This window comes from Lutra lutra, chromosome 8 (genome assembly GCF_902655055.1).
Source record: "Lutra lutra chromosome 8, mLutLut1.2, whole genome shotgun sequence".
Lineage (NCBI taxonomy): Eukaryota > Metazoa > Chordata > Mammalia > Carnivora > Mustelidae > Lutra > Lutra lutra.
In genome coordinates, this window is record NC_062285.1 from 10,363,479 (window position 1) to 10,390,264 (window position 26,786).

Sequence of the window (26,786 nt, forward strand, 5' to 3'; positions counted from 1 at the left end):
CAGCCGCAAGCATGTCTGTGTTCTCGGGAACTCTCTGGCAGATAGTGAGAGGTCTCCAGGCTTCAGATACAGTGAAAAGCACTTTACATGTCTTGTCGCATTTATTTCTCACGACGACACTCTAAGATAGGTATCACATGAATTCTATCACTCAGACAGAAAAACATGAAGCCTAGCGATTTTAGCGAACTTGTCCAAGGTCACAGAACTAATGAAGAGCAAAACTGGGATTCACATCCAGCTACAATTGACTTCATAGCCAGTATTTTTAAGGGTTACTTTCTAAAAATGATTACTAAAGACACAAGAAAGGACTTCCAGGGAGAGATGGCCGATGGAACATACATTTTATATCCATCCTTCTTGAAACTCACTAAAATGACAACAGAGGGATTCTTTAAATCCCCTCCCTCAAAGGCCCAGCAAATGGTGGCTCCTAAGGAGGGGAAGGATGGGGTTGAACACAGAACGCGGACGAAAGGGGTCAAGTCCCTGAGACTGAAGGGATGTGTGAAAGAGGTTGGGTGCAGGGAAGAGAACCCCATGTTGGCCCTCCAGATCAGGAGACCAGCGGACCCGGCTTGACTGCGGAAGCAGGAAGGGCAACACAGGCATGCCATCTAGCACCATGGAAGAAAACAGAAAACGAAGCAGTCCGGGGAGTGGAAGGTGGTTACTTCTGTGCGGCGGACTGTGAGGAGGGAGGAGTATGGCAGTCAGCTATTTTTCAAAATAAGCCATACAGACTGCTGAATCTTTAAACCAAATATAGCTCTGGTAAAAATAAAATCTAAATATAAAAGCCAAGGCATGGGGAAAAGAAATCAAACTTATTAGAAACTAAAGAAATACAAGCTTTAAAATATCTTTGTACTTATCTCTGACTGACCAAACACCGCACTGATGTTACTCACTGTTGACAAGAGCATGGGGAAATCAGCGGCAGCTTACTCTGAGGGGACATTTATCAGTGTATAAAAATCTTTGTGGAAAGCAATTTGATAACATGTCTGCAGAATCTTAAAAACAGGTACGCCCCAACAATTCCAAGTCTAGGGAGTTAGGCCAATGAGATCATCGATATAACAATAAAAATTGGAAAAGGGGGAAATGTGTAAATTTTTAAACGTTTATTGGGGGGGGGGGAAATGCTTATTCACTGCTTTTCTCAGACTACAAAGTGTCAATACGCTATCCTTTGGGAGAAACGTGAATAAGTAATAGAATGGTTCAATAAAATAACAAAAATTCAGACTAGTTTAGATTTTCACAGTGAACTAATGTAGTCAGAAGTCTGGGATAATCAACTCAATTATATATTCATAATCCTAGTCCAGACTTACAGACCCCTGTCAATACCTTTTCTCTCTTCTATTGCCCAGCTTGACAACATTACACCCCTGCTTCCACAAAGGCGTAGGGATAGCAAATTAATAGAAATTAAACTCAAACTAGGAAAGTTGACTACTTATTAAATTCCACTTCCATTATAAGAACAACTAAGCGTGAAGATCTATGGGGGTCAGGCCGAAGTCAGCGGATGAGTGTGTTCTTTGAATATAGTCAATACCACCTTCATTCCTGCTACCAGTCCTAGAATCTGAACCCTATTTCCTACTTAACAATGACAGGTTTAAAAGTATAAAGACAAGAACTGGAAACAGTATGGAGCTGACAAGATGCAAAGTATCCAGAGAAAGCATCATTGTGGTGAACTGAAAGACAGCAAGCTTTCCACAGATGATCTCTAGTCTAGAGATTTCAGGAAAGGAAAACCTAAGCATGTAACAGAGGCCATACTGGAACTGAATGAAATTCTATCTTAATTTTATGAGAGAAAAATCACATACTTTCATATGATTAGAGTAGTTGACATGGCTCTAAACCAAAGAAAGTAAGCTCTAAATGTTTAAATTCCTTTAGAAATTTCTTATCATTGCATTTCCCTGTGGAGAGAAAATTCTATAATGTTGACAAATGTGTTCTAAAAAAAAAAAGCATGAATCTGAAGTCAAACTCATTTTATAAAATACAGCCAAACCTGATTCTTTGAAGAGACTATGTCTAAATGCCAATTCTTTCCAAGAGGGAGTAGTAGAGACATAATTTAATAATCCACATTGTGAGGCAATAATCTTTAGAGTAAGCAGTAATATCCGTACACAGACTTCACTGTGGTTATATTGTTTCATAATGTCTGATCTGTAGTTGAGAAGTTTATTAAGAATTATACCAGAATCCTCCCTTTGGTTTCATTTTGAGTGCTTATTTAGAAATTCCACTGCAAAAACAAAGAGTGCCCTAGAACATTGATTACAAAGGGTTATCAGCAGCTGTCTTGTGTCTGGGCGCAAGTGTGCACAAAGTTCCAGGAACCTATTTAACAAAGACAGTTGTGTTACTCAGTACTTAAATCACATGCCATTATTAAATTTAAGAAATCTCTATTACATTACTCAAGCCAAATTAAATCAAATTATTTTTATTGACTTCCCATCTAACGTAACAATGTTCCAAAGTAAAAGAGGCATATCTGAAGCAGTAAAAATCAAAAGACATTGGACTAAATACTCAAGTATACGGGAAAACATACCTGGGTACAAATTTATGGAAGATAATGACAGCTACTGAGTCTTATGACACATTTAAAAAACTGACAACTACAACATTTTACGAAGACGTCTAATTCCCTTTAAACACAAGAACTTTTAAGAAGCAAGCATCCTCCTGAATGGCATTTTTTAAAAAGCAGGCATTGTAACTTAGTATCACTCAATTAATCCCAAATTGTAATGAACAAGTCAGTCAAAGTTATTAAATTTCAAATTCAATCCACTAAAACAAAATTGACAACAGACATTTTTCCTCCCGTCCAGTCTGACAGATAATTATTATGTATAAATCAACTATTCCAATGTAAGAAGTACTTTACCCTTTTTTAGACAATTGGTCTGGCCTTGGGAATGACCGGCAGCTTCAGTCCTCATAGAGTAGACTTATCTACTCCAAGATCTCATTATTATTTTACAGTTCTCAAGCACACCAGGAGTGTTAGGTGGTGCCTCACACATTCTTGCAACAAACTGAAACCGAAAAGTGGAAGGCAGCTCTGCTTTAAACACTTTGTGAAACAAGTACAAGAAAGAAAACGTTTCTAGGGGAGAAGAAAAGACCTTTCTGTGGTTACACGGACTACAGATATCCAAACAAAGATGATGTTTGTTGCGGGTAAAAACATGTCTTTCAGGCTAGATCCCGAGCATGAACCATACCAGCCCACACCCAGCATTCCATCCGACGACAAACGGGAGCTTGAAACAAACAACTTTACAACATGTCACCTCGTACTGCAGAATCAGCCCCATGCTGACCACTTTGCATAAAACTCGTCATGAAGCAACAAAGACAATTTTAATTGAAAACATTAAACTAAAGCTAAGTAGGAATGTTCCCCTCAAACAGATGTTACATCTTAACATAATTTTTAACATGAAGACTGCAACCTCTGTTTCAGACACTAAGTAGAATACATGCTAAATTTTGGAAGGTTTTGGAAAGTTTGGGGAAGTTTTAAGACACCACACATATACAAGTGAAACACATGTTTTGTGAAACAATGTGTATAATTACTGTAGGATGGCACTGTGAAATGTTCTCTTCCATTCTATTTATTCTGTCTTCCCTTCAATGCTTCCTTCTTTCAGATGGTCAAGGGCCTACACTTTGGAAACCACTGCTCAAACGCAACAGCCTTGTTAGAGGCATGCTTGTGAATGTTAATTACACGTAACTGGACACTTAATGCATTAAGTTTACACTCAGCTGAACTCATCTGTAACATTTAATATAAGCAAAAGATCTCAGAAGCTTAGAGAGAGGGAAAAATTTCAAGTCATATACCAAGGAATGAGAATCAAACTGGTATCAAAACTTCTTCCCAGCTAAAAGATAATGAAACTCCGCTTCCAAAGTTTTAAGAAAAAATTATCATTTACTTAGAATTCTATACCAAGCCCAACTATCAATGAAGCATGAAGAAAAAATAAAAACATTTCTAGATATTATGAGTTGTGCTGAGCTCAAGAATGACACCTCCTCCCCAGAAGATGTCCACATCCCAACCCCTGGAACCTATGAGTGTACCTTATAAGGCAAAAGGGATTTGCAGAGATTGGCAGACGTCATTACGTAAGGCTCCTCCGATGGGGAGAATATTCTGGATCATGCAGCCAGGTCCGACGTAGTCATAAGGCACCATATACAAGGGAGACAAGAAAATGTGACAATGGAAGAGGCCAGAGTGCTGTGAGAAAGGAAGGAGTCACTAGCCAAAGAAAGCAGGTGGTCTCTAGAAGTTAGAACAGATTAGGAAACAGACTCTCCCCTGGTGGCTCCAGAAGGAACCAGCCAGCCAGACACCTTGTCTATGGCGCAGTAAAACTGATTTCAGCCTCTGGCCTCCAGAACTGTAACAGAGTCAATCTGTGTTGTTTTAAGCCACCACATTTGCGGTCATTTGTTATTGCAGTGATAGGAGACCAATATAATGGTTCAAAGTTCACTGCCTATGCAATGTTTCTTTTAAAAAGAATTTCAGGATACACGACAGAAAAACAAGACAACAGAAAGAGCTGACAGAGACTCTCTCCTTTTTCAAACTTCAGTCAGGCCCCTCCTAACCCTCTTCCTGACCAGGCCTCAGCCTGTGTCCAGCCCGCCTAGCCCAGCTGTAGCACAAGTCTGTAGCTGGTCATCCTGGCATTGCCTCCACCCAGGATCCTGTTCAGTCAATGTAGCAAGGACCCCCGTACCCTCGATTTCACCTCTACCTGCAGACTCCTTTGCTTTGCCTGTTGACTATAATCCCCCCGCTGTCCTTACTGTGTCTGGAGGGGAGCCTGATCTCTCTACAATACTGACAACAGTCTGGACACTAACTGTAATCGTCCTGAACAAAGTCTTCTTTGTTGTTTTAACAAGTGCCAGAATTTTTTCTTTAACAGAATCAAAAAGAGGGGCAGACACAGGAGGCTAAAATTAGACATTTCCAGATGCCAACTGTGTAGTTGCCTAGAGAGCAGCCAGCCTACATTTGAACAGGGAATACAAGGTGTCTTCAGGAAGAAAGTGGGTATTATTAGTGATACAGTAAAAGCTTATACATAAAAGACTCCAAAAAGAGGGTAAAAGGACTTGGAAATCTCAGAACAAGCAAAGCATAAAGTGATAAAAGTCACAGTCAAATGTAAAGAAATATATACAAGGCATTTTTACATTTGAATTGGATGCACATAAGAGAAATGAATTCAAGTGACCTTGACACTTTCAACAGTAGGATTTTACTTCCTTCCTAGGTACATCCTAACATTTGAGACTGAGGTAAATGATACTGACATTATTGTGATCATATGATACTGACATTATTCTGATCACGTAAGAATTTTATCAACTTTTCAGGCTCACAATCAACTTCAGACCAAGTGTCCAAAACCAAACTCTGATCTGCAAACACAGACCCCACTCCAAACCTAAGTCCCCTTCCCAAAAGCAGCTGCTGTGACCTATGAAAAACATTCTCCGCACTATACAGGACCCTGCCCGTATCCATGCGTACACACAGACCTCAATTTCCCTTTTCTAGTCAAAAAGTAGAATCATTCTACAAATAATTCTACACCTTACTCTTTTTCATTTTTAACAGTTCATCTCGGAGATTGTGCATATCAACGTCTACAGATCTACCCAGCGGTGTGCCAATACCACTAAGAAGCAACCGATTCTTAGGGGGAAGAAGTAAGGGCTCAGGGACCTAGTTTGCAGCATCTCCCAACTTCCAGACGGCCACTCGCAGCACCGTGGTGGCTGATCAGCAAGCGACAGAGCTCCAGCACAGAAGACAGAGTTCAGCCGGCTCAAACGCTTCCACAGTATCTACCGCAACCTTTCCACAGGTGCAAAGCCTCCTGATGCCTTAATTTCTTCCACCAGTCTTCTCTAAGGGATGTGAACGAGGATAAAATGGGAGTCCATTTTTAGTGGGAGTTAAAGACAAAACATCAGGAGGTGAAGGGCTTACTAGGCAGTGGTGACCAAAGGCTAGGGGGAAAACAGGAAGCAAAAACGGCCAGGAAACTGAGAAAAGCAGCTGCTGCAGAGAAGAAAACAGTACCTGGCATGCAGAGCAAAGCGAGTCACCACGACTAAAAAAAGAGACAGAAGGACGTCTCCCCAAGCTGCTTCATGCTTCAGCTCCCAGTGGCTTTCACTTCCGGCTCAATACAAATAATGCTCTTTTATCTTGAAATAATTTGAGTAAGTTATTCTTGTCTGTGATCTGAGTTCCTTCATTCCACCCCATCTTTCAGCCCAAAGAGGCCCTCGGCACCGACGGGGCCTACGCAGGCTTCGGGTGTTTGTGATCACTTGCTTAGCATGCCCCGACTAAGACGGACCAAAAGTGAGGCTCTTTCGATGGTAAAATCTTAACAGGCACCACTCCTAAAGACGTCAGCATTGATTTTTGTCATGTGCGAGATCCAAGGCTGGAAGGAATACTGGAAGGAGGAATAGGCAGAGTTAAGAAATTAACACGAAAACATAACTAAAAACAAATTAAACAAAAGCAGGTGCACTAGTCACAAGAGAACCTGAAATGCCACTTACTGTGACTGGTCACTGTGTGAGATGACATGAAGTGCGGGCACCTACAAGTTCCATATACCCGAGCGCCAGCCCCCCACCCCTGAAAGCGTATTCTGAAACGGCATGGCAGGATACCAGGGGATACCGACCCCCTGCCAGTCCTGTGCCAACTAACCCAGTGTCTCTGCCCATTCCCTCCACTGGGAGGTCATCTGTAATCCAACATGCCTTGGCACTCCAGTCCAGCCCCACTTTCATCTCTCATAACTCAATTCCATATTAAATAACGTCTTATCAAAAACTGTACAACCCCCAAAACCTACTTCTCTCCTTCTTCCTCCCTCCACTGGAGTTAATAATCTTGGAAAAGTCATTGGCTTCCTTCTCTCTTTCTCATGTTCACTGGGAATAAGACAACAAAAGATTCGGATCATAGCTAAAATTATAAGACTACTATAAATAATCGTGATCAAGGAAGGGACAGCCAAAGGCAGGAAGCTAAATATATGAAAGAACCAATGCCATAACCCAGTGTTCAGAAATGCCCAGATTTGCTCTCAAAACAGCCACACAAGTGTCTGTACAATAGCTTCATATTTCTCTGGTTTAATATGCATTGTCTGATACCATAAAAAAATTCAAAATATATAAGCTTAAATACTCTTCAATTTTAGCTTTTATTTTAATTATCAGTGTGAAGAGGATTTATATCTTTCCACTCAAAATATTTCTATTACAGCACTATCAGCATGGTATCAATATTTTCTACTATATCATGCTTTAAACGAATAGTTTTTAAATTTTTCATTAAATTTGCAGAACACATTACTTCAAACAAATTCTTACACAGAAGCCCAATTGCCCAGCAAAGCGGGTAGGTAAGGTTAAGGAGAAAGGGAGCAAAGTTCCCCTGACTTGATCTCCCTCTTTCTTCCACAGTGATCCAGGGGACCTACACAGACCTACAGTGCTATACAGGCCAGAGCAAGCTGTACCCACCGGCCTTCTTTTTTGCATACCTTGGTAAATAAAACTACTGCTCATATGACTTCTCTTCCAATCAGCTTCGCAACTACATCTCAAGCTCCCTTTCACAGAGTCTCCCCCATAATTCTCAAGGTCTGAGTTTTCCTTATACAAATAAAAAGATCAACATTTTATAATTGATAGGTTGGCTGTTTGTTTTATTTTGTTTGCAAGCATATACTTTTAACACCCTTCAGAACACAGATATTTTAAACAGAGTACCTAGTATCAGCAAAGGTATTTAATATTTCCATAACTAAGAAGATACTTAAACTTAGAGGCTTAACAATAATTCCTGGGTAGGCTTCTATTACTTGCTTCCTAATTTTTAGAAAGATGAGAAACAAAATAATTTTTTAAATAAAAAAAATTACTGACAAAGATTTATTATAATTGAGAAGATCATTTTTTCTCAAATTCAATCTTGAATTATAGTGGACCTACCTTACTAGTTCCCACTGGTATAAGGGAAAACTGGCCACTGCTTCATTTGTTCTAGCGTACTTCCAAACGGATACCCATAATATCTCATTGAATACATTTGTTGACATGTCTATTTAACTGTAAGCGTCATGAACAAAAGATAGTTATCTCATTCACCTTGGTATCACTATCACAGTGCCTAACACAGGGTAGCTGCTCACCAAATATATCTTAAAAAGATAAAAATATCTCCTCAAAATGTATCACTATTGTGAACTATTCAACCAACTAAACACTAAGATATCTATTCATTTTTAACAATTAGATTTTTATTTTATTTTATTTTATTTAGTTGAGAGAGAGCATGAGCCTGGGGAGGACCTGAACGGGAGGGAGAGGGAGAGAGAGAACCTCTTAAGCAGACTTCATGCTAAGCACCGAGCCTAAAGGCAGCAGAGCTCCATCCCATGACTTTGATCACAACCTGAGCCAAAACCAAGAGTTGGACGCTCAACTGATTGACCAGTTGCCTGAACAATTAGATTTTAAACTATTTTCCAGACACACTTTCACTGCAGAAAGCATACCTTTACTAAAGATTATCAGCTTTGTTTTTATTCTATTTCAAGGTAACATTAAAAATTTTTTATTAAAGCTCATGGGTGGCTCAGTTGGTTAAGTGTCTGCCTTCAGCTCTGGTCATGATCTCAGGGGCCTGGGATCAAGTTCCGCATCGGGGTCCTTGCTCAGTGGGGAGCCTACTTTTCTCTCTGCCTGCCTCTCTGCCTACTTGTGTGCTGTCTGTCTCTCTTTCTCTGTGTGTCAAATAAATAAATAAAATCTTTAAAAAAATTTTTTATTAAGACTGTAAAATTCAGATACAAGAAATCACAACCTATTTCTGATTAGCACTTCTAATTAATTATAAGTCCTTCATATCCATTAAGGAAGAAGGAAGGAAGGAAGAAAAGAAGGGAGGTAGGGAGGGAATGAGAGAGAAAGAGAGAAAGAGAAAGATAGGGGAGCCTCTTGAAAGATGAAGAAAACCACAGACTTGTGTGTGATGTTTGTCCCTTCCTCACGTCGTCCTTGAGCCAGCTCCCCAATCTACTCATAGAATCTTGCAGTCTCACTTTCTTGACAGGGAGTCCTGTTCACTTGGCTGAGTGTGCTACCATCGTGCTTCAAGTCTATGTGGAGACACTTCAGCTAAAGGAACACTCCAGAACTCTCCCGCCACTTCTCCCTCACTCCTCTCATGGGGTCAGAAGGACTTTGGAGGTTGGCGTGGTTGAACTCCTCCCTCTCTCTCTCAGTCCCCCTGGGGGCATGCCCGGGGGCATGGTCTACTGGTCTACTCTTCACGCATGAAGGCACCCATCTTGAGGGGAGGCCTGCAGTTGCCCGGCCATGCTAGTCACAGCGTAAGTCTAAGTCACGATGGGCTACTAAGCCCTTTTCACTTCCGCTCTAATGTCATGTCCTCAGATCAGCCAACAAGAGTAGACATTTTGACCTCTGTCAGTCTCTTGTGTTGTATTTCTTAAAGAAAAGAAACAGTATCACTCTCGGTTCCCTAGAACTCCCCAAATCAGACTAGAACCTCCTACGCCTATGCGTAAGGTGATTCATAGAGGAAAAGGATATGGAGTGATGTAACAATATTTAAATACCATTACTACTGATGAGAAGCATAATTACTAGCTGTTGAATATGAGTCTAACTCCCACATTTGGGGGCAGGGTTGAATGACAAAATTGTCAACAACAGATACTTAGCACCAAGACAAGCTTATGAGTCATTTTACTCACTTCGATCCGCCTACAGGTTGCCGGCAAACTCAGGATCATCCCTTAGCTGCTCTTCCAGCAGCATGATTGCTTTAGAAGACGACACAAGACTCATTGGTGACAACTCCCTGTTCGTGGGTACTTTACAGTCTATCTAGTGAGAGTTCACGAGGTGCCGGACACTGTGCTGAGCATTTACCACGCATAACCTCACATACACAAGCTACTCTCGTAGTTGTATGTCTATCCCCAGTTTACACATGGGAAGCCTGAGGTGTGGAGAGGTTAAATCACTCTGATCCTAGTGGAAGTAAGTAGCAGAACAGGACTTAAAAGTCAAAGCTGTCTGACATCAAAGCCCTGTTTTTAACCACCAAGCTATTTTGATGAAGTACAAATGGTTGATCTTTTTATATTTCTTCTCACCTCCGCTGGTTCTTACAACTTTTTTCTTAGAAACAAATCTAATTGTGATTCTAACGGTTGTTTTCTTTCCAGCAGCCTTCTAAACTGACCACGCTGAACTGTCTACTATTTGTGCAAAATAGACTTCAATGATGCAGAGTCCAAGAACACCTTTTTGAAATATTCTTTGTGATCCTAAGCAATTGTACCTCCTATATTGTAAGCTGTATGTTTTAGGATAATAGGAAATGTTCAAGAAACATGTGGTGCTCGCTTCAGCAGCACACGTTCTAAAAACTGGAACAATACATAGGATTAGCGTGGCCCCTACACAAGGATGACATGCACATACATGAAGCATTCCAAAAAACACACAAATACAACAAAAATACCTGCAAAAATAGTTGAGTGACCAGTCACCACATGGATACTAAATTTAACTCTGCTAAAATACTTTGCGCATTTAGTAGATACAAACTCAAATGCCCTCACAATTAATTTCTATGACTATGGAAAGAATTCTGTTGAATCTACTTCATTTACTTGACTTCCACAACTTTCAGCTCATTCAGAACTGAAAGCATGTACAGTTATATTCACTATAAGTTCATGTTGAATTCAGCCCTTTGGATACCAACAAGAAACAAAGCAATTATAGTGGATTCCTGTAGACCACACATAAGGCAAAGGGAATGGAAGAGGATTCATAGAATGCCCACCTCAGTAGTACAGAATTAACTCCACAGATAATTTGGCAAACCCTATTTTCTTTTTTTTTTTTTTTTCAGCATAACAGTATTCATTATTTTTGCACCACACCCAGTGCTCCATGCAATCCGTGCCCTCTACAATACCCACCACCTGGTGCCCCCAACCTCCCACCCCCCACCCCTTCAAAATTCTCAGATCGTTTTTCAGAGTCCATAGTCTCTCATGGTTCACCTCCCCTTCCAATTTCCCTCAACTCCCTTCTCCTCTCCAGCTCCCCATGTCCTCTGTGTTATTCCTTATGCTCCACAAGTAAGTGAAACCATATGATAATTGACTCTCTCTGCTTGACTTATTTCACTCAGCATAATCTCTTCCAGTCCCGTCCATGGGCAAACTCTATTTTCAACCTGATGGTAACTTTTCGACTCTTTAAATAAAAAAATGATAAGCAAATAGTAAACTGTGCCTAAAATGGCATACAAAAACAAGAACTCAGTATCACCTAGTACAACAAAGTAGCACACAAAAAAAATTGGATTAACACATTTTTTTAAAGTATGACTATTCAAGTATTATTTGGTTCCTGAATGGCTCTTAGGTTCAAATCAGAATATAAGGCCATTGAAGAGTGCCTAGGTGGCTCAGTCAGTTAAGCATCCAACTCTTAATCTCAGTTTAGGTCCTGATCTCAAGGTTGTGAGTTCAAGCCCTGCACTGGGCTCGTGCTGGGCATGGACACTACTTTAAAAAAAAGAAAAAAGCTATCAAAAGCCAGCAACTTGGGAAATAATAAATCTAAGTGTTCATATCACACTGAAGCTGTCATCCATTCAAATAATTTTTTTACAAAAGTGCCCTAAGCTCCAAGCACAGCACCACATAACTCTCATAACATAGAATTACAGTCATCACCTCCTGTAATAAACCCTAAGAACATCATATATGCACATCTCACATTTGTATGTATGTTTAATATAACATGTATTCTCTCCATTGTTACTGTTACTGTTACTGTACCAATAATTTTGTGTTGGCCTGCCTCGTATAAGTGAGATTTATTTTACAGAACAAACATCAAATGTGTTATACACATATGAAAGTCACTGATCAGGAGACTAGATATAATAAATACCAAGTAAGAGTCTGGCTCATAATAACAGCTAGCATTTCTTTTGCACAATCTAAACATCTTATGCATGTTATTTCACGTAATGACCTCACGTCCAAACTGAGGTAGGTATCATTATTGTTCATTTCACAGCCAAGAAAATTGTTGGGTTAATTAACTTGCAAGATCACACCGCTCTGCAGTGGCACTGGGCCTATGCAATAAGGCCCCAGAGTGCTCTTAATCACTCCACGTAATCTTTGAATAAATGAAATGGCAAGCAAATATACCAAGGTTTGTCAAGAGAATCTGTCAAAAGGGATCCTCAAAGTAGCATTAAATCAGGGCAAGAGGCCAAGGAAATGCCCTCCAATCAACAGGAAGCCAAGGAGGTGTTTTTGAAGGGAAAACTGGCCAGAAGCTGCAGCTACACTGAAGGCTGCTGGGGAAGGAAGAAGAATGTGCTTATTAACAGCTCATGTTATTGAGCTGCTGTTACTCAGCAGGCACTGTGCTAGGTACATACAATAGCTCACTGAATGCTCAAACAGTCTATTAGCATTTATATTTTACAGATGAGAAAATGAAACTTGAGAGGTTAAGCAACTCGTCTAAAGCTACATTATGGGTCAAAGTCTCAATACAAACCCATTATCTGGAGGGCTACAAAGCCCATCCTCTGGCCAATAACGCCATAAAAGTGAAGCGAGAAAGAGAATGTCTGCATATCTGTAAATTGATAAGGTATAAGCTACCAAGAAACTAATGAACCGTAACCAGGAAGTGGTCTGGCTGAGTCAGTGTGCTCAAACCTACCAGTGCTGACTGTGTTTCCGCAAATGAATATCCTCCTCCAATAAAAAGAAAAATCTTCCTAGATCTGAAAATGACTTCCCCAAATTCCTTATTCCTGTGCACTTTCAGATAACCAAGTTCTCAAAGTTTCCTTCCACTGATATCAGAAAGCTGCCATAGAGTTTTACACACACAAAAAATGCATTTTCCTAGTTTGTGATTATTATAAACAAGCAAGCAAAATTTTCCAAATGTTACACTGGAGCAGCTCAATACTGATACAATCAAACCTTTTTTTTTTTTTTTTTTTTTTTTTAATGCTTTACCGGCTGCTAATCACCAGACCCTGGGAAGGGAGCAGGGAAACATAGGTTTCCTGTCCATGGTTTTTAGTTGTATTTGATTTATACCCTCTATTTAATATTCAGTCTTGTATTATTTTTTTTAAACCCTTTTAACTGCATCTTTTTTCCCCCTAAGCACAACACATAGGTTCTTCAGCATAAAGATTCATTAATTTTAAATTCTACCAAACTTTAAAATACAACATTTCCAACACACTACTACTGGCAATTTGTAGTATATAAATATTGCACAAAACACTCCAGCTTTCATCATTGGCATGTGAAGATTTTAATGTTTCACCAGTTTCAACACTCCTAAAGGTCATCATATGTAACAACTGGTAATTTTCCTTAGGCATGAATCTGAATCATGGACTGTGTGTACAAAAGCGGGTCACCTAGCTGACGAGGGAGCCTAGATGCCTAGTTTAGTGCCTATCAAAGTAGCTTTGTTTTTCTCCACTCATTTCACAAACACCAAATCCCATGGTGAGAGTGAAATAAAACCAAAGCAAAACACAAAATTTAGGGGCCTCAAAAAGAAAGCAGGTAGTATTTTGGAAGTACCTCTGATTTGCTATGGTAACACAGAATAAACCCCCCGAGATGTGACCTACAGAGATCATGCAATGTAAACGATAAATTTCTCCAGCCCTGTGCCATATGAAGACTAAAGTTACTTCAATACCAAACAATAAAACAAAAATCAACTAGCATGGAAACAAAACAAAAAAAGGACATGAACAGAAAAGAGACAAGTCACGTGCAACTCTTGTTCTCAGGGCTGTGAGTCTGAGCCCCTGGTAGGGTAAAGAGATTACTTAAAAATAAATTCTTTTAAAAAAAAAAAAAACACCAAAAAAAGAATGACATGCATCATAATGCTAACAATCATTTTAACTCTCTAAATTCCTCTGAGAGGATGAATTACAGACAATTTTATTTTCTTCTTACCCTTGTGTATTTTTTTTCTGCATGGTCATTAGTAAGTATATGTTACTTTTATTATAAAGTGTATTTTTAATATAAAGACAGATCACATTAATACCATAAGTCAAAAAATTAAAAACCATTTTTCCCAAATACATTTTAAGTTTTTTAATAAAACGGTATGCTGCCTGGGAAACAAACTTGCTCCCCAGTTCTCTAATGAGGTTTTAGATGGAAATCTATAAAACATTTTTTGAAGAAAGTTATCTATAGTCATCAAAATAATTCTCCCCTATCTCTATGGACACCTAAAATTCTACTTGGAATACCAAGTAATAAGCCATGTAAGTGAGTGAAGATCAGATTAAGAATATAAAGACCAGCTTTCCCCTAGAAAAGTGGTAGATGAGATTTTCTGATACTCATTAAATCAATGAATATGCCACTGTACTAAGTTACTATGAAAATAAATACGGATAAAGCGTAGTTTTTCATAAAGATCACAATCTCCTGAGGGGCTCAAACACATAAAGAATCACTGTAAATAATGTGATAAATCCCCCTTCATCGAGGTCTTTTTAAAAATGCTACAGACAAATTAACAGGGAAAAAAACGAAGACAGAAAAAGATTTTCACTACAAGGCAACATCTGAGCCACGCCTTCTAAGAAAGGTAGCTACTTAACCATGTGGACAAGGACGGAAAGTCACAATGTGTTAGTAAAGAGGTAGGGTCCATAGAAGGAAACAGAATAGCGCATGTAACACCTGCTGGGGGTTAGGGATATGCATAAATACAGAGGTTCATCTATTCATCTATTTCCACAGCAATGTCCACTGCTGGGGTAAAAAAGGGAGGTCTCCTAACTTTTATCATTTCTCCTTTAATGATATTCTACCCAGTACAACTGGACAGAAGGCAATACCTTGGGGCAAAAGTTAAGTGTATGCAGGAAAAGAACAAAAGACAACAATTCAGGATCAGAAATTAGTTTGAGGCCGTGAAGAAAGCAAAATAAACATAGTAAAAATTTCATAACTCTGGTTCTGATACTACCAACATATCATCACTACTTGGGTATTCATTCATTACGACCTGAGTCATTAAAAATTAAACGACTGAGATAATGGCAAATGGAAACCTATTTTAATGATGCAAATTCTGTTCCAAAAGCCAATTCAAATACCAATCTAAGCACATTCAAATAAATATTCCTTCAATATTATGCCAACATAATCCACCATATACATTATTTTCCTTGAGAAAAATAGCAGTGGTAGAATGTAGATTTCCACAGAAAGCAGCACCACTGTACTCAGGAATTTTTAAAGGACAATAATCTTAGATGCAACTTACCCATGAAAGAAGAGCAAAGGGCTACCACTGGGCTCCAGATGACATCTTGTCTGGATATCCTGAAATTCCAACTTAGGTTTCTTTACTGTTCAGCTATATATCTCATCCCCATACCAATGTCTCACTCTCAATTACCTGGCCAAAACTATATACAGGTTACATGAAACTCTAAGTGAATTTTTTATTATATCAGTTAAAGAGTAAACTCAAAGACACAATTAAAGTAGGGGGAAAAAGTCTCTTTGAGAATGCTACACCTGATGAGTTATACCAAATCCCACATGAAATATCACCACACGCCAGGGAGACTGATTGTAAAAACACATTTTACATAAAAGACCTGCCATCCTTCTCATTGAGGAAAACATTTCTTAGAAAGCACTGTATCCTTCCTACTCACTGAGTATACCATCTAAAGTTACAGAATACATTTATAACAACCTCCCCAATTCCTCTTTTACAAGAAAATAAGCATGACCAACCTCACAAGCCATCAAAAAAGACTGGAAACAACATAAGTGTCCCTCAATTCAGCTATTAAAAAATCATGATGTAAAATTACATACTGATTTGGATTCATTTCCAAAATATACTGGAAATAGGGAGAAAAAAAGGGCAGGGTTCAGAATAGTGCATATTAACACCCTGCTGGGGATTAGGAATGCACAAAAATACACAAAACTAACAGTGGTTGTCCTGGGGAGATTAAAACCAGGAGAGTGAATGGAAAGAACACTTAGTTTCCAATGGCTAACCTTGCGTACACCTTGAGTTGTTTATCAGGTACATGTACCAACTTATCAAAATATAAAAAAAATATATATTAACAATTATAAACATAATTAATGTTAGGAGAAAAATCCCTCCTCAGGAAAAGGTTAAGGTTTCATACTACTCCAGCGTAGCTCCCTCTACACAAGCAAATGTTCCCTTCTCTACCAACCCTTCTTCTAGCCTGCAGGGACCTGAAACAGGAGGAGGGTCAAGCACGGGGCCACGTCAGCTTTTATGATAGAAAGCCTTCATCTTCCAGTTTTCCTTACTGTTCTAAAGGAAGGGAAGGAAGAATGTAAATTCAGAGAGAAAAACTATGTCAAGTGCGTAACTATTTCCTTCCCATAACCATGAGAAAACCCATTAGTACTTTATCCTCTAGCAGGCCATCCACACACAGGGGCTGTAATGGTGCAGAAAGAGGAAAATTAAGACTCTAAATCCCACCTTCCCGATATATGAATAGAAAACCAGGCCCAGGGAAACAGGTCTTTATCCAACACGATGATTTGTGAAACAGTAAATATTTTACTGAGAACGGCAAAAACTACAAAAAGGATAATACAAATGCTGAAGTCATTAAATTTTAGGCTATCACGGGCTAGATCAAACACCTTAAAAATAAATATACAAGCCTGGGGGCCTCTGGCTGCCTCGGTAAGTACAACATACAAGTTTTGATCTTGGGTCGTGAGTTCGAACCCCATGTTAAGGCACAGAGCTTACTTAAAAAAAAAAAAGTACAACCAAATAACAAGATTTATAGGAAAACCTGCTTTAGCAGATCACACTACAACTTTCCTAACCAATTCACTTACTTATTCAATGGGATTTTTATTGCTGACACATCTAGGTTATTTTTGAAATCCATGTCTCCTAGAACTTTCATTTATAGTGTTCTTGAAATGCCTTTAAAGCATTTTAGAGGGTTTTTTTTTCCCCTTAAACTTTTTTTCATACAACACTGATCTTGTCAAATGCAGTTTTGCCAACAGCCATTCTTTTCAAGAGCATAACTTTAATAAACTCGCTGACAAATAGACTACATCACTATCATTGTGAATGGTAAGTTACTCTAAATGACCATTTTTAATACAGCCAATCTAATGAGTCCCTTGGCTTCCAATAAAACCACCAATGCTTTGACAATTTCACAAACTCAGTGTGGACAAAGGCTCTTTGCAAGTACTGAGAAACATAGACTATTAAGACCCCCTATCTGCCCTCAAGATGTTCACAACCTTGTAAATGAATAAAAGAATCTTTACCTTAAGGGATGTGTTCCCCACAGGACCTTACCAGCAAGGAGAAAAAGACAAAAGTAACAATCTTTCTTAAAGCACATCACACAATCTGCTGGGGACAAGTATGTTACTATACCATGCAAACTATTTCTAACACGACTAGAAAACCAGAGAGCATCTAATGAATGAATTATTAAAGGGGATTATCTAAAGATAGAACAGAATTTTAGTGAGATCGTTTTTGTTCATTTCAACACTACAAATGAGAGCCAATTTGGACTTCTAGGAGATGCCTTCAGATTGACTTATATCCCTCTAGAGACCTAATGACAAATCTAGCAATCAGAAGCTCAAATTGCTTGGCAAGTATATTGAAATGCCAACACAAACCAAAGTTAATTGCCTACTTCCTTTTTCATGCTATCAAGCACCATAAATCTTTTGGAAAGTATGGTTATCTTTATTTACAACATGCTTTAGAACGTATTTTCCTACAGAATTATGCCTGGAATGTGTGTGTATATATATAACCCTATGCAAAACAAAGCTTTCCCCAAAATCTGTAATAATAGTTTCACAAGAGTCTGATGGATACCTAGAAGAAATCAAAATGAAATTAATACTCTTATACAAATTAATACAAAAGTAGTCCATATACCAGCAATATCACTCCCATTTCTGATTTTGGTTTTGTTCAATTCAATAGAATTCGTAATAACTGATCTACCACTCATTACTGATAGAAACTTGGGCAAGTTACACACTGCATGAGCATCAGTGTTTTCACCTGTAGACGAGAAATTATGACAATAAGAGCACTAGCTAACATTAACTAAACATCTGCTATGTGTCAGATACTACTCTAAGCATATCATGTTCTAAGCATATATTCTCAAGCATGTGATCATTAACACAAACAAACCTAATGTATAGACACCATACTGAGAGAATAATACATCGCCACACTCCAGATGAGGAAAGAGAGGCACATGTTTCCAAAGGTCTCACGGTAGGTGGCAGAGCCCAAATGGTCTGGGATCCAGAAGCCACACTCTCAATCATTAAGGTACAGCTGCTTAAAAACCATTAAAACATCTCCTGCCCAACTTGTAGAATTCTTGTGAACATCACATTTAACTGGGCTCATAAAATATTTTATAACTTTTGGTGTCATGTAAGCTAGGGTATTTATTATTAATAAAGTTTTAAGGACAAGACTGGTGAAAATTGACTGTGGAGGTATCAAAGCAAAAATTTAAGTTAAAAAAAAAAAAGTTAAAGGAATTGTAAAGGACCTTCAAGTGTATCTAGTTCAACTTTCCACAAATGTTAATATCTGCTAGATGACACTCTTAATAAGCTGTCACAGAATTTCTCCATTAATGCCTCCAGAGATGAAAATTTCCCCAACTCACAAGTCAGCCCATTCCATCTTGAAATGTTCTAATTATTATTAGAAATGTCATCCTTTCAGCTCTAAACAAAATTGGGCTTTTCCACATGATAAGCCTATAAATACAAATCACTAAGATAGTCACACTCTTCAACACATGACATTTTATTAAAGTCCCCTTTAAAATGTGACACCCAAATTCAACATAAAATCCCTGAACAGGTCTAATGTTGGGAAAACAACAGCTCTATCACCTTTCTTGATCTGCACCTAAATTCACTTTTCTTTCCGGGCTGGTAGTCTATTTACTGAGCTCGTATTTGGCATATGCTTAATTGAAATATCTCAGTCCTCTCTTGGGGGCTATCTCAATCACAGTGTAGAACATGACATTTTATCATCTTTAATCTTGTTTTCACTCTGGTCTATTATTCTAGCCTGAAAAGATCTTGGCAAATCTCAGTTTTATAATCTTACTTTAGCTATCTCTATCAACACTGTACTCTATCTCTTCCTTCACAAACCCACTGATTGCAGTGAAATTTTCTCCCTGGCCACTGAAAAACTGCTAAATAAGATCCTAGGACATATTACAAAGATCTTGACTCTGACAGAATAAATTAATTTAAATATGATTCATCAATCAAATGTAAAATCCTTACAAGACCTATTACTTCTTGTAGTCTGTGGCGGCATTGCAGAAGCCTTTATCAAATATGTTTCTAACACCCACATAAAACTTATCTCTTGGTGGGTTGGGATCAAGACAGCAGCATAATAAGATCCTGAACTCACTTCCTCCTATGGATACAACAAATACACAACTACAGATAGAATAATTTGCTCTGAAAAAGACCAGAAAAACAAATGAACAGAGTCTCCACAACAGAGGACAGCATCAAGGAGAGGAAAGGCAAAGACAGCAAGAGAGAGAAAAGGGAGGAAAGTGGGAAGGGAGAGAAGGAGAAAAGGGAGGAGGGAAGAGAGAAAAGGGAAGAAAGGGAAAGGAAAGGAGAAAAGAGAAAGAAGAGAAGGAAGAGAAGGAAGGATGGGGAAAAGGAAGAAAGAAAGAAAGAAAGAGGCAAAAGCACACCCCAGGCACAATCAGGAAGGATCTTGAGAACAAAGAACTTTTCGCTCACAAGTGAGGGGTTTGTGCTCTTTATCAGGCACCCAACACTAAGACCCTGAATCCCAGAAGACCCTCCTAAACACTGGGCTTTGAAAACCAATAGGGATTACATCCAGGAAAGCCATTAAACTGTAGGGAATGGAGAACCCACTCATAAGGAACTGTCACATAGACTTCACTCACCCCAGGACCCAGAGCAAACACCACCAGTCTGAAAAGTACTTAGATTTTATGCGGAGACCCACTTATTAAAAACACCTGCCATACAGGCAGGAAACCATTGAGGATTTCTCTGCGGATGGAGACTCTTTTTCTCCGGGGTGGTGCCATTTGTACCACCTCATCCTACCTTGCTAAACTCAGCACCAGTAGGCTCCTTTTGGAACTATCTCCCTAACCTGTTAGACCCAGGGTGCCCAACTGAAAGCCCACTCATTTGCACAGCACAGCCAGCAAGTCACAGCTGGGCCAGGTGCCAGCTTTCCTCCCTCCCAAACCTATGCCACATGAGATGAGTGCATGCAGCCCACGCAGGGAACACCCCTTGGGTGTCAAGATCTGCTGGTGAGACGGGATTGCACCACTGGGCTCCACAAATCTCCTACACAATGCCACTCCTTCAAGATTAGGAAAGGGATGGGGAGCCTGGGTGGCTCAGTGGGTTAGGCCTCTGTCTTCGGCTCAGGTCATGATCTTGGGGTCCTGGGATCAAGCCCCGCATTGACTCTCTGCTCAGAGGAGAGTCTGCTTCTCTCTTTCTCTCTCTGTCTGCCTCTCTGCCTACTGGTGATCTCTGTCAAATAAATAAATAAAATCTTTTTAAAAAAAGACTGGGAAAGGGAGTTGATTTATCTAATACACAAAAACAAACACAAAGAGGCAAAATGAACAGATAAAGGAATGTGCTCCAAAGAAAGGACAAGAAAAAAAAAAAATCAGGCAAAGACTTTAATGAAACGGAGAAAAAAAGCAAACTACCTAATAAAGAGTTCAGAGTAATGGTCATAAAGATGCTTACTGTACTCAGAGAAGAATGAAGACAGTGAGATCCTCAACAAAGAGACAGAAAATATGTCAGTTTGAAACAAAAGTTATAGAGCTAAAGAATAACTGAACTGAAAAATACAAAAGGAGTTCAACAGCAAAGTAGGTGGGTCAATGACTGAGTCAGTGAACTATAAAACAAAGCAACAGAACTCACCCAGACAGAGCAGCAAGAAGAAAACAGAATTTTTAAAAAACAAAGAAAACTTAAAGGATCTTTGGGATAGCATCAAGGAGAATAACCATCACAATATAAGGGTCCCAGAAGGAAAGGAGCAAGAGAAGGGGCCAGAAAACTTATTTGAAGAAATAACAGCTGAAAACTTCCTAATCTGAAAAATGAAACAAATGTACAGGACCAGGAAGCCCAGACAGTTCCCAAAAACGATGAACCCAAAGTGATCCATATTAAGATACATTATAATTAAAGTGATAAAAGTTAAAAAGATAAAATCTTAATTACACACAAGGGAAATCCCATAACGCTATGTAGCAGATTTTTCAGGAAAAACTCTGGAGGCCAAAAGACAGTGTCAGGACATATTCAAGATGCTAAAATGGAAAAACTTCCAAACAAGAATTCTCTACCTGGCAAGATTATCATTCAGAAATGAAGTAAGCATTTTCCAGATAAACAAAAGCTTAAAAAGTTCATCACCATCAAACTGGCCTTATAAGAAATGTTAAAGGGAAGTAAGTCCCTAAACCAAAAAGAAATGGCACTACTTAAGAAAACATCCAAAAGTAAAATCTTACTAGAATATAGGTAAAATATAGTAAAGGTATATAAAGTATATAAAGCAAGCATGAAGGTTAAAAGACAATAGGAGTAAAAATAAATAAAATTATAGAAATTAGGTGAGGCACATAAAAAGATCTAAAATATGACCAAAAATACAAAATGTGGGAGGCACTGAGAAAAAAGTGTAGTTTTGGAATGTACTAAAATTTAAGTTGTTATCAACTAACCAGACTATATATATTTGATAAGATATATACAAACCTTACAGTAACCACAACCCAAAAACTTAGAGCAAACACACAAAAAAAATATAAGAAAGAAATCTAACATAAAACTAAAGAAAGCCATCAAACCACCGAGGAAAGAGAAAGAGAAAAGAACAGAGAGGAGCTATGAAATCAGCCAGAAAACAACAAATAAAATGGCAATAAGTACACCTCTATCAATAATTATTTTAAATGTAAATGGACTAAACTATTCAATCAAAAGACACGGAGTAGTTGAATGGATTAGAAAACAAGACGCACCTATATGCTGCCTGCAAGAGACTCACATCAGAAGGACACACACAGACTGAAAGTGAAGGGATAGAGAAAGATACTCCATGAAAATGGAAATGAAAAGAAAACTATAGGGATTACAGGAGTAGCTATACCCAGAGCAGACAGAACAAATTTTAAACAAAGACTGTAATAGTAGATAAAGAAGGCCATTACATAATGATAAAGTAATCAATCCAATAAGAAGACATAACATTTATAAGTACATATGCATGCAACATACCAGCACACAACCAAGATACATTAACCAAATATCAACAGACCTAAAAGGAGAAATTGACATCTGACAATGTAGCATACTTTAACACCTCATTTATATTAATGGATAGATCCAAACAAAAAATTAAAAAGAAACATCAGCCTTAAGTGACACATTAGACCAGATGGACTTAGTAGACATATATAGAACACCATATCCCAAAGCAAGAAAATACACAGCTTTTTCAAGTGCCCATGTAATATTCTCCAAAACAGACCACATGCTAGGCTACAAAACAAGTCTCAGTAAATTCAAGAAGACTGAAATCATATCAAGCATCTTCTCCAACCACAATAGACTAAAACTAGAAATCAACTACAAAAAGGAAACTGGAAAAAAGACACCAAAAAAATGTGGAAATTAAACACGCTGTGAACAAATGGGTCATCAAAGACATAAAAAATATACCTAGAGACAAATTAAAACAGAAATACAATATATCAAGATCTTTGGAATGCAGCAAAAATGGTTCTAAGAGGGTATATTGTAACAATACAGGCCTACCTCAAGTGACAAGAAAGATCTCATATAACCCATCTAACTTAACACCTAAAGGAGCTAGGGAGAAAAAAAGGGGGAGGGGGGCAAAGTCAGTTAAAGGAATAAAGTAAGGATTGAAGCAGAAATAAACAAAATAGAAATTAAGAAAAGAAGGAAGAAATTAATGAAACTAAAAGTTGGTTCTTGGAAAAAACAAACAAGGGCTCCTGGGTGGCTCAGTGGGTTAAAGCCTCTGCCTTTGGCTCAGGTCATGATCCAAGAGTCCTGGGATCAAGGCCCGAATCGGGGCTCTCTGCTCAGCAGGGAGCCTGCTTCCCTTCCTCTCTCTCTGCCTGCCTCGCTGCCTACCTGTGATCTCTCTCTGTCAAATAAATTAATAAAATCTTAAAAAAAAAAAAAGACAAACAAAATTAACAAATGTTTAGCTAGACTAACTGAGAAAAAAGAGAGGGCCCTAACGAACAAAATAAAAAACAAAAAAGGAGAACTTACAATTGACACCACAAAAACTCATAGGATCCATAAGACACTACTGAAATAAGTATACATCAACAAATCGAACAACCTAGAAGAAAGTTTCTGCTTTAACAAACAAACAAACAAAGGCAAAAACCAAAAACCAAAACAAGCAGATGGAAGAAAAAGAGTCTGAGACCTATTCTTTCTTTCTCTTTCATGTTTACATTACATGACCTGCTCTGAATAGCAGGCCTGTGTGGTCAGTACAGATTTCCAGGAATCAAACTATGCTTTTTCATTTGTTTTTCTCATACCCCAAAATGTTCACAGATATCAATTCACTTGCTCTTGATTCCTCCTGACACTATTTTTTAAAGCACTTACTACTCTCGTTCATTCAGTATAGGTTACAAGCCTTTTCTTCCATCTTTCATTCAAATCCTTAAACTCAGAGGGTACCTTCAACAGCTTTTATGTGTATTTTTACTTATTCAGTGTAAATTCCTTTATCATTTCTTTCTTCTTAGAATCGGTAACCGCTGCAGTATTTTTTTCCCTTTTTTGTTTTTTTAATTGGCCCAGGTCTCCTTTTAAAGTCTGCAAATGTATGGAAGACCACCTTTACTCTTTCATTTTTCTAATTCACTTTTCTAAAGATAATCATATATCACTAACTTGGCACAGAATTTCATTCCTTAGCATTTTACAAATTCTCAGAAGTTATCAGCACTTGAACCTCACCAACAAGCACTTTCTTATTAACTTGAATTAGCCCTGAAAAGCAGTAGCTTTCATTATTCCCACAGGCTCCTAAAATATACACTTATCAGTAAGATTACAAGATGGATTTATTTATATTTGATAAGCTCTATTGTCAGGGTCAAATTCTTGTTGAAAGAAAATGGTTACAGATGATAACAAGATCTCATAGTTTCAAGGTTTCATAATAATTCATGGAGAAAATATCTTTTCAACAAATGATGCTGGAATAACTAGATATCTATACAGGAAAAAAACAAACTTTGGCTCTTAACCTCACACAGTACACAAAAGTAACTTGAAAAAATTCAGTATTTGTCAGATGAAATGGGGAGACCCTGGGCCCTGCGGTCTTGAGTTGGCCCATCGCAAAGGAGTCACCAAATGTTCCCGGTCTTGTTACAAGAAAGAATTCAAGGACAGACATGCAACACAGTGGACGAGCGACACAAGCGGGGAAGTTTCTTAAAGTGAGAAGTATATAGTCTTGAGATGTGAGAGTGGGTAAGTTCAAGAGAGGGAACTGCACGCCCTGGGGGTTTCTGTCTTTTACTGACAGTTGTTAACTAGGGATCAGAACATTCATTACTTGGGATAGGGATTTCTTGGAAGCAGGGTTTCTTGCCCTTTCTTCCTTATAAGGTCAGGGGTTTCCTGTCATGTGGGAACCACCATCTTGGGCCTGTCTGGATCCACCTGGCTTCTTGTGGAATGCTGCCAGGACAGGCTTTCCCTATAGCTGGCCAAGACCTCCTCCATGCTGGCCTCCAGGTATCATACCTGTTAGAAACTAACGCCCTACTCTAATAAGAGATTTACATGTATGAGCAAAAACTATCAAACTTCTAGAAGAAAACACAGGAGAAAATCTTACTACACTGGGTGCCCAAAATGAAAACATGTTCATAAAGAATTTTATGTGAATACCTTATTCATAATAGGCAAGAAACTAACCCAAAGGTCCATAAACTGTCAAACAGATAAATTACGGTTAATCTGTACTTGGAACACCACCCATCAGAACAAAGGTAATATATGCAGCCTCATAATATAAAATTCCACTCATCTCTAAGCCTAGAAAATACAAAATTATAGCGACAGAAAACACATTAGGGGCTGTCTGAGTGAGGCTGGTGGTAGGGCAAAGAGACGGAAGAAAACAAGAACTTTCAGGATTCTTTTTTTTTTTTTTAAGGTTTTATTTATTTATTTTACAGAGAGATCACAAGTAGGCAGAGATGCAGGCAGAGAGAGAGGAGGAAGCAGGCTCCCTGCTGAGCGAAGAGCCTGATGCTGGGCTCGATCCCAGGACCCTGAGATCATGACCTGAGCCGAAGGCAGAGGCTTTAACCCACTGAGCCACCCAGGCGCCCCTACTTTCAGGATTCTTGATGGAACTTTTCTATATCGAGATGTGGTGGTGGTGCCCTGACTTCATAAAATTACCAAAATTCATCAAAGCTCCATGCTTTAAATAGAGGAATTTCATTGTCTGCAAACCGTACCTCAATAAATCTTTTTTTAAAAGGTTTCGTAACCTACTTTTTTTTTTTTAAGATTTTATTTATTTGACAGACAGAGATCACAAGTAGGCAGAGAGAGAGGAGGAAGCAGGCTCCCCACTGAGCAGAGAGCCGGATGCGGGGCTCGATCCCAGGACCCCGAGATCATGACCTGAGCTGAAGGCAGAGGCTTAACGCACTGAGCCACCCAGGCGCCCCCATAACCTCACATTTTTAACAATCACTTATCACTTTGAGTTTTTATTATTGCAATGTCTTGCTGTTAGTGGATAATCTCTAAATTTACACCCAATTTGCCATTTCTAGGCTGTAAGAAAAATCAAATAAGCAAACTTACATGAACAACGTAAAAAATAATCAACAGGCCCCGAGTGAGGGACTAATGGTCTCTACACACAAACACAAGTTTCAAAGCGTTGACTTTGCTGAATCTGCTTTGGAAGCTATTTGCTTCCTTTAAGTTTTTAAGTGACCTCTAAATAAGGAAATGATTGTAACTGTAACACTGATAGCAACTAACACCCATGAGGGGCCACGGCTAGGCACTGCAGGGATCACGAACAGCTCCCTATCCCACTTTTCACTGTCTCCGAACAAGAACTCCCACCACACAGGCCTTATTTTAGTTCTTACTAGCACAGCCAGCACCCCCTTCTTCATTTTGCCACAGGGCCATCCCACATTCTCCTATTCCGTCTGTCTGGAATACTCTCTCCTCTTTATACGGCTCACAGCTACCACGCTCCCCATGTCAACCTAAGAGCTACCTCTTCAGGGATTTCCTCCTCAGCTGTTCTCTTTCGTGGCACCTTGATGCCTTCTTCACAGCAAATACCACAAGTTGTAATTATTTTCTTTGTTTACT

At 38.8% G+C, this 26,786-nt stretch overlaps 1 protein-coding gene and 1 non-coding gene across 4 annotated transcripts in view; one reads left to right on the top strand and one right to left on the bottom strand.

The window, feature by feature from the left end:
- USP6NL (USP6 N-terminal like) overlaps window positions 1–26,786 on the bottom strand; it is a 171,640-nt gene that overhangs the window by 72,476 nt on the left and 72,378 nt on the right. Inside the window, exon 1 of one of the 3 annotated variants that reach the window (XM_047740865.1) lies at window positions 6,170–6,191. The exons of 1 other annotated variant lie outside the window; for it this stretch is intronic. In XM_047740865.1, the coding sequence (XP_047596821.1) occupies window positions 6,170–6,176 (7 nt within the window). In that variant the 5' untranslated portion in view covers window positions 6,177–6,191. Of the gene's footprint in view, window positions 1–2,932; window positions 3,076–6,169; window positions 6,192–26,786 lie in introns of those variants that run through there. One more of the 3 variants, XM_047740864.1, reaches the window with a different exon arrangement.
- On the top strand, window positions 10,553–10,658 carry LOC125108105 (U6 spliceosomal RNA). The gene has a single exon (XR_007129790.1). It is a non-coding gene; the product is annotated as a U6 spliceosomal RNA (small nuclear RNA).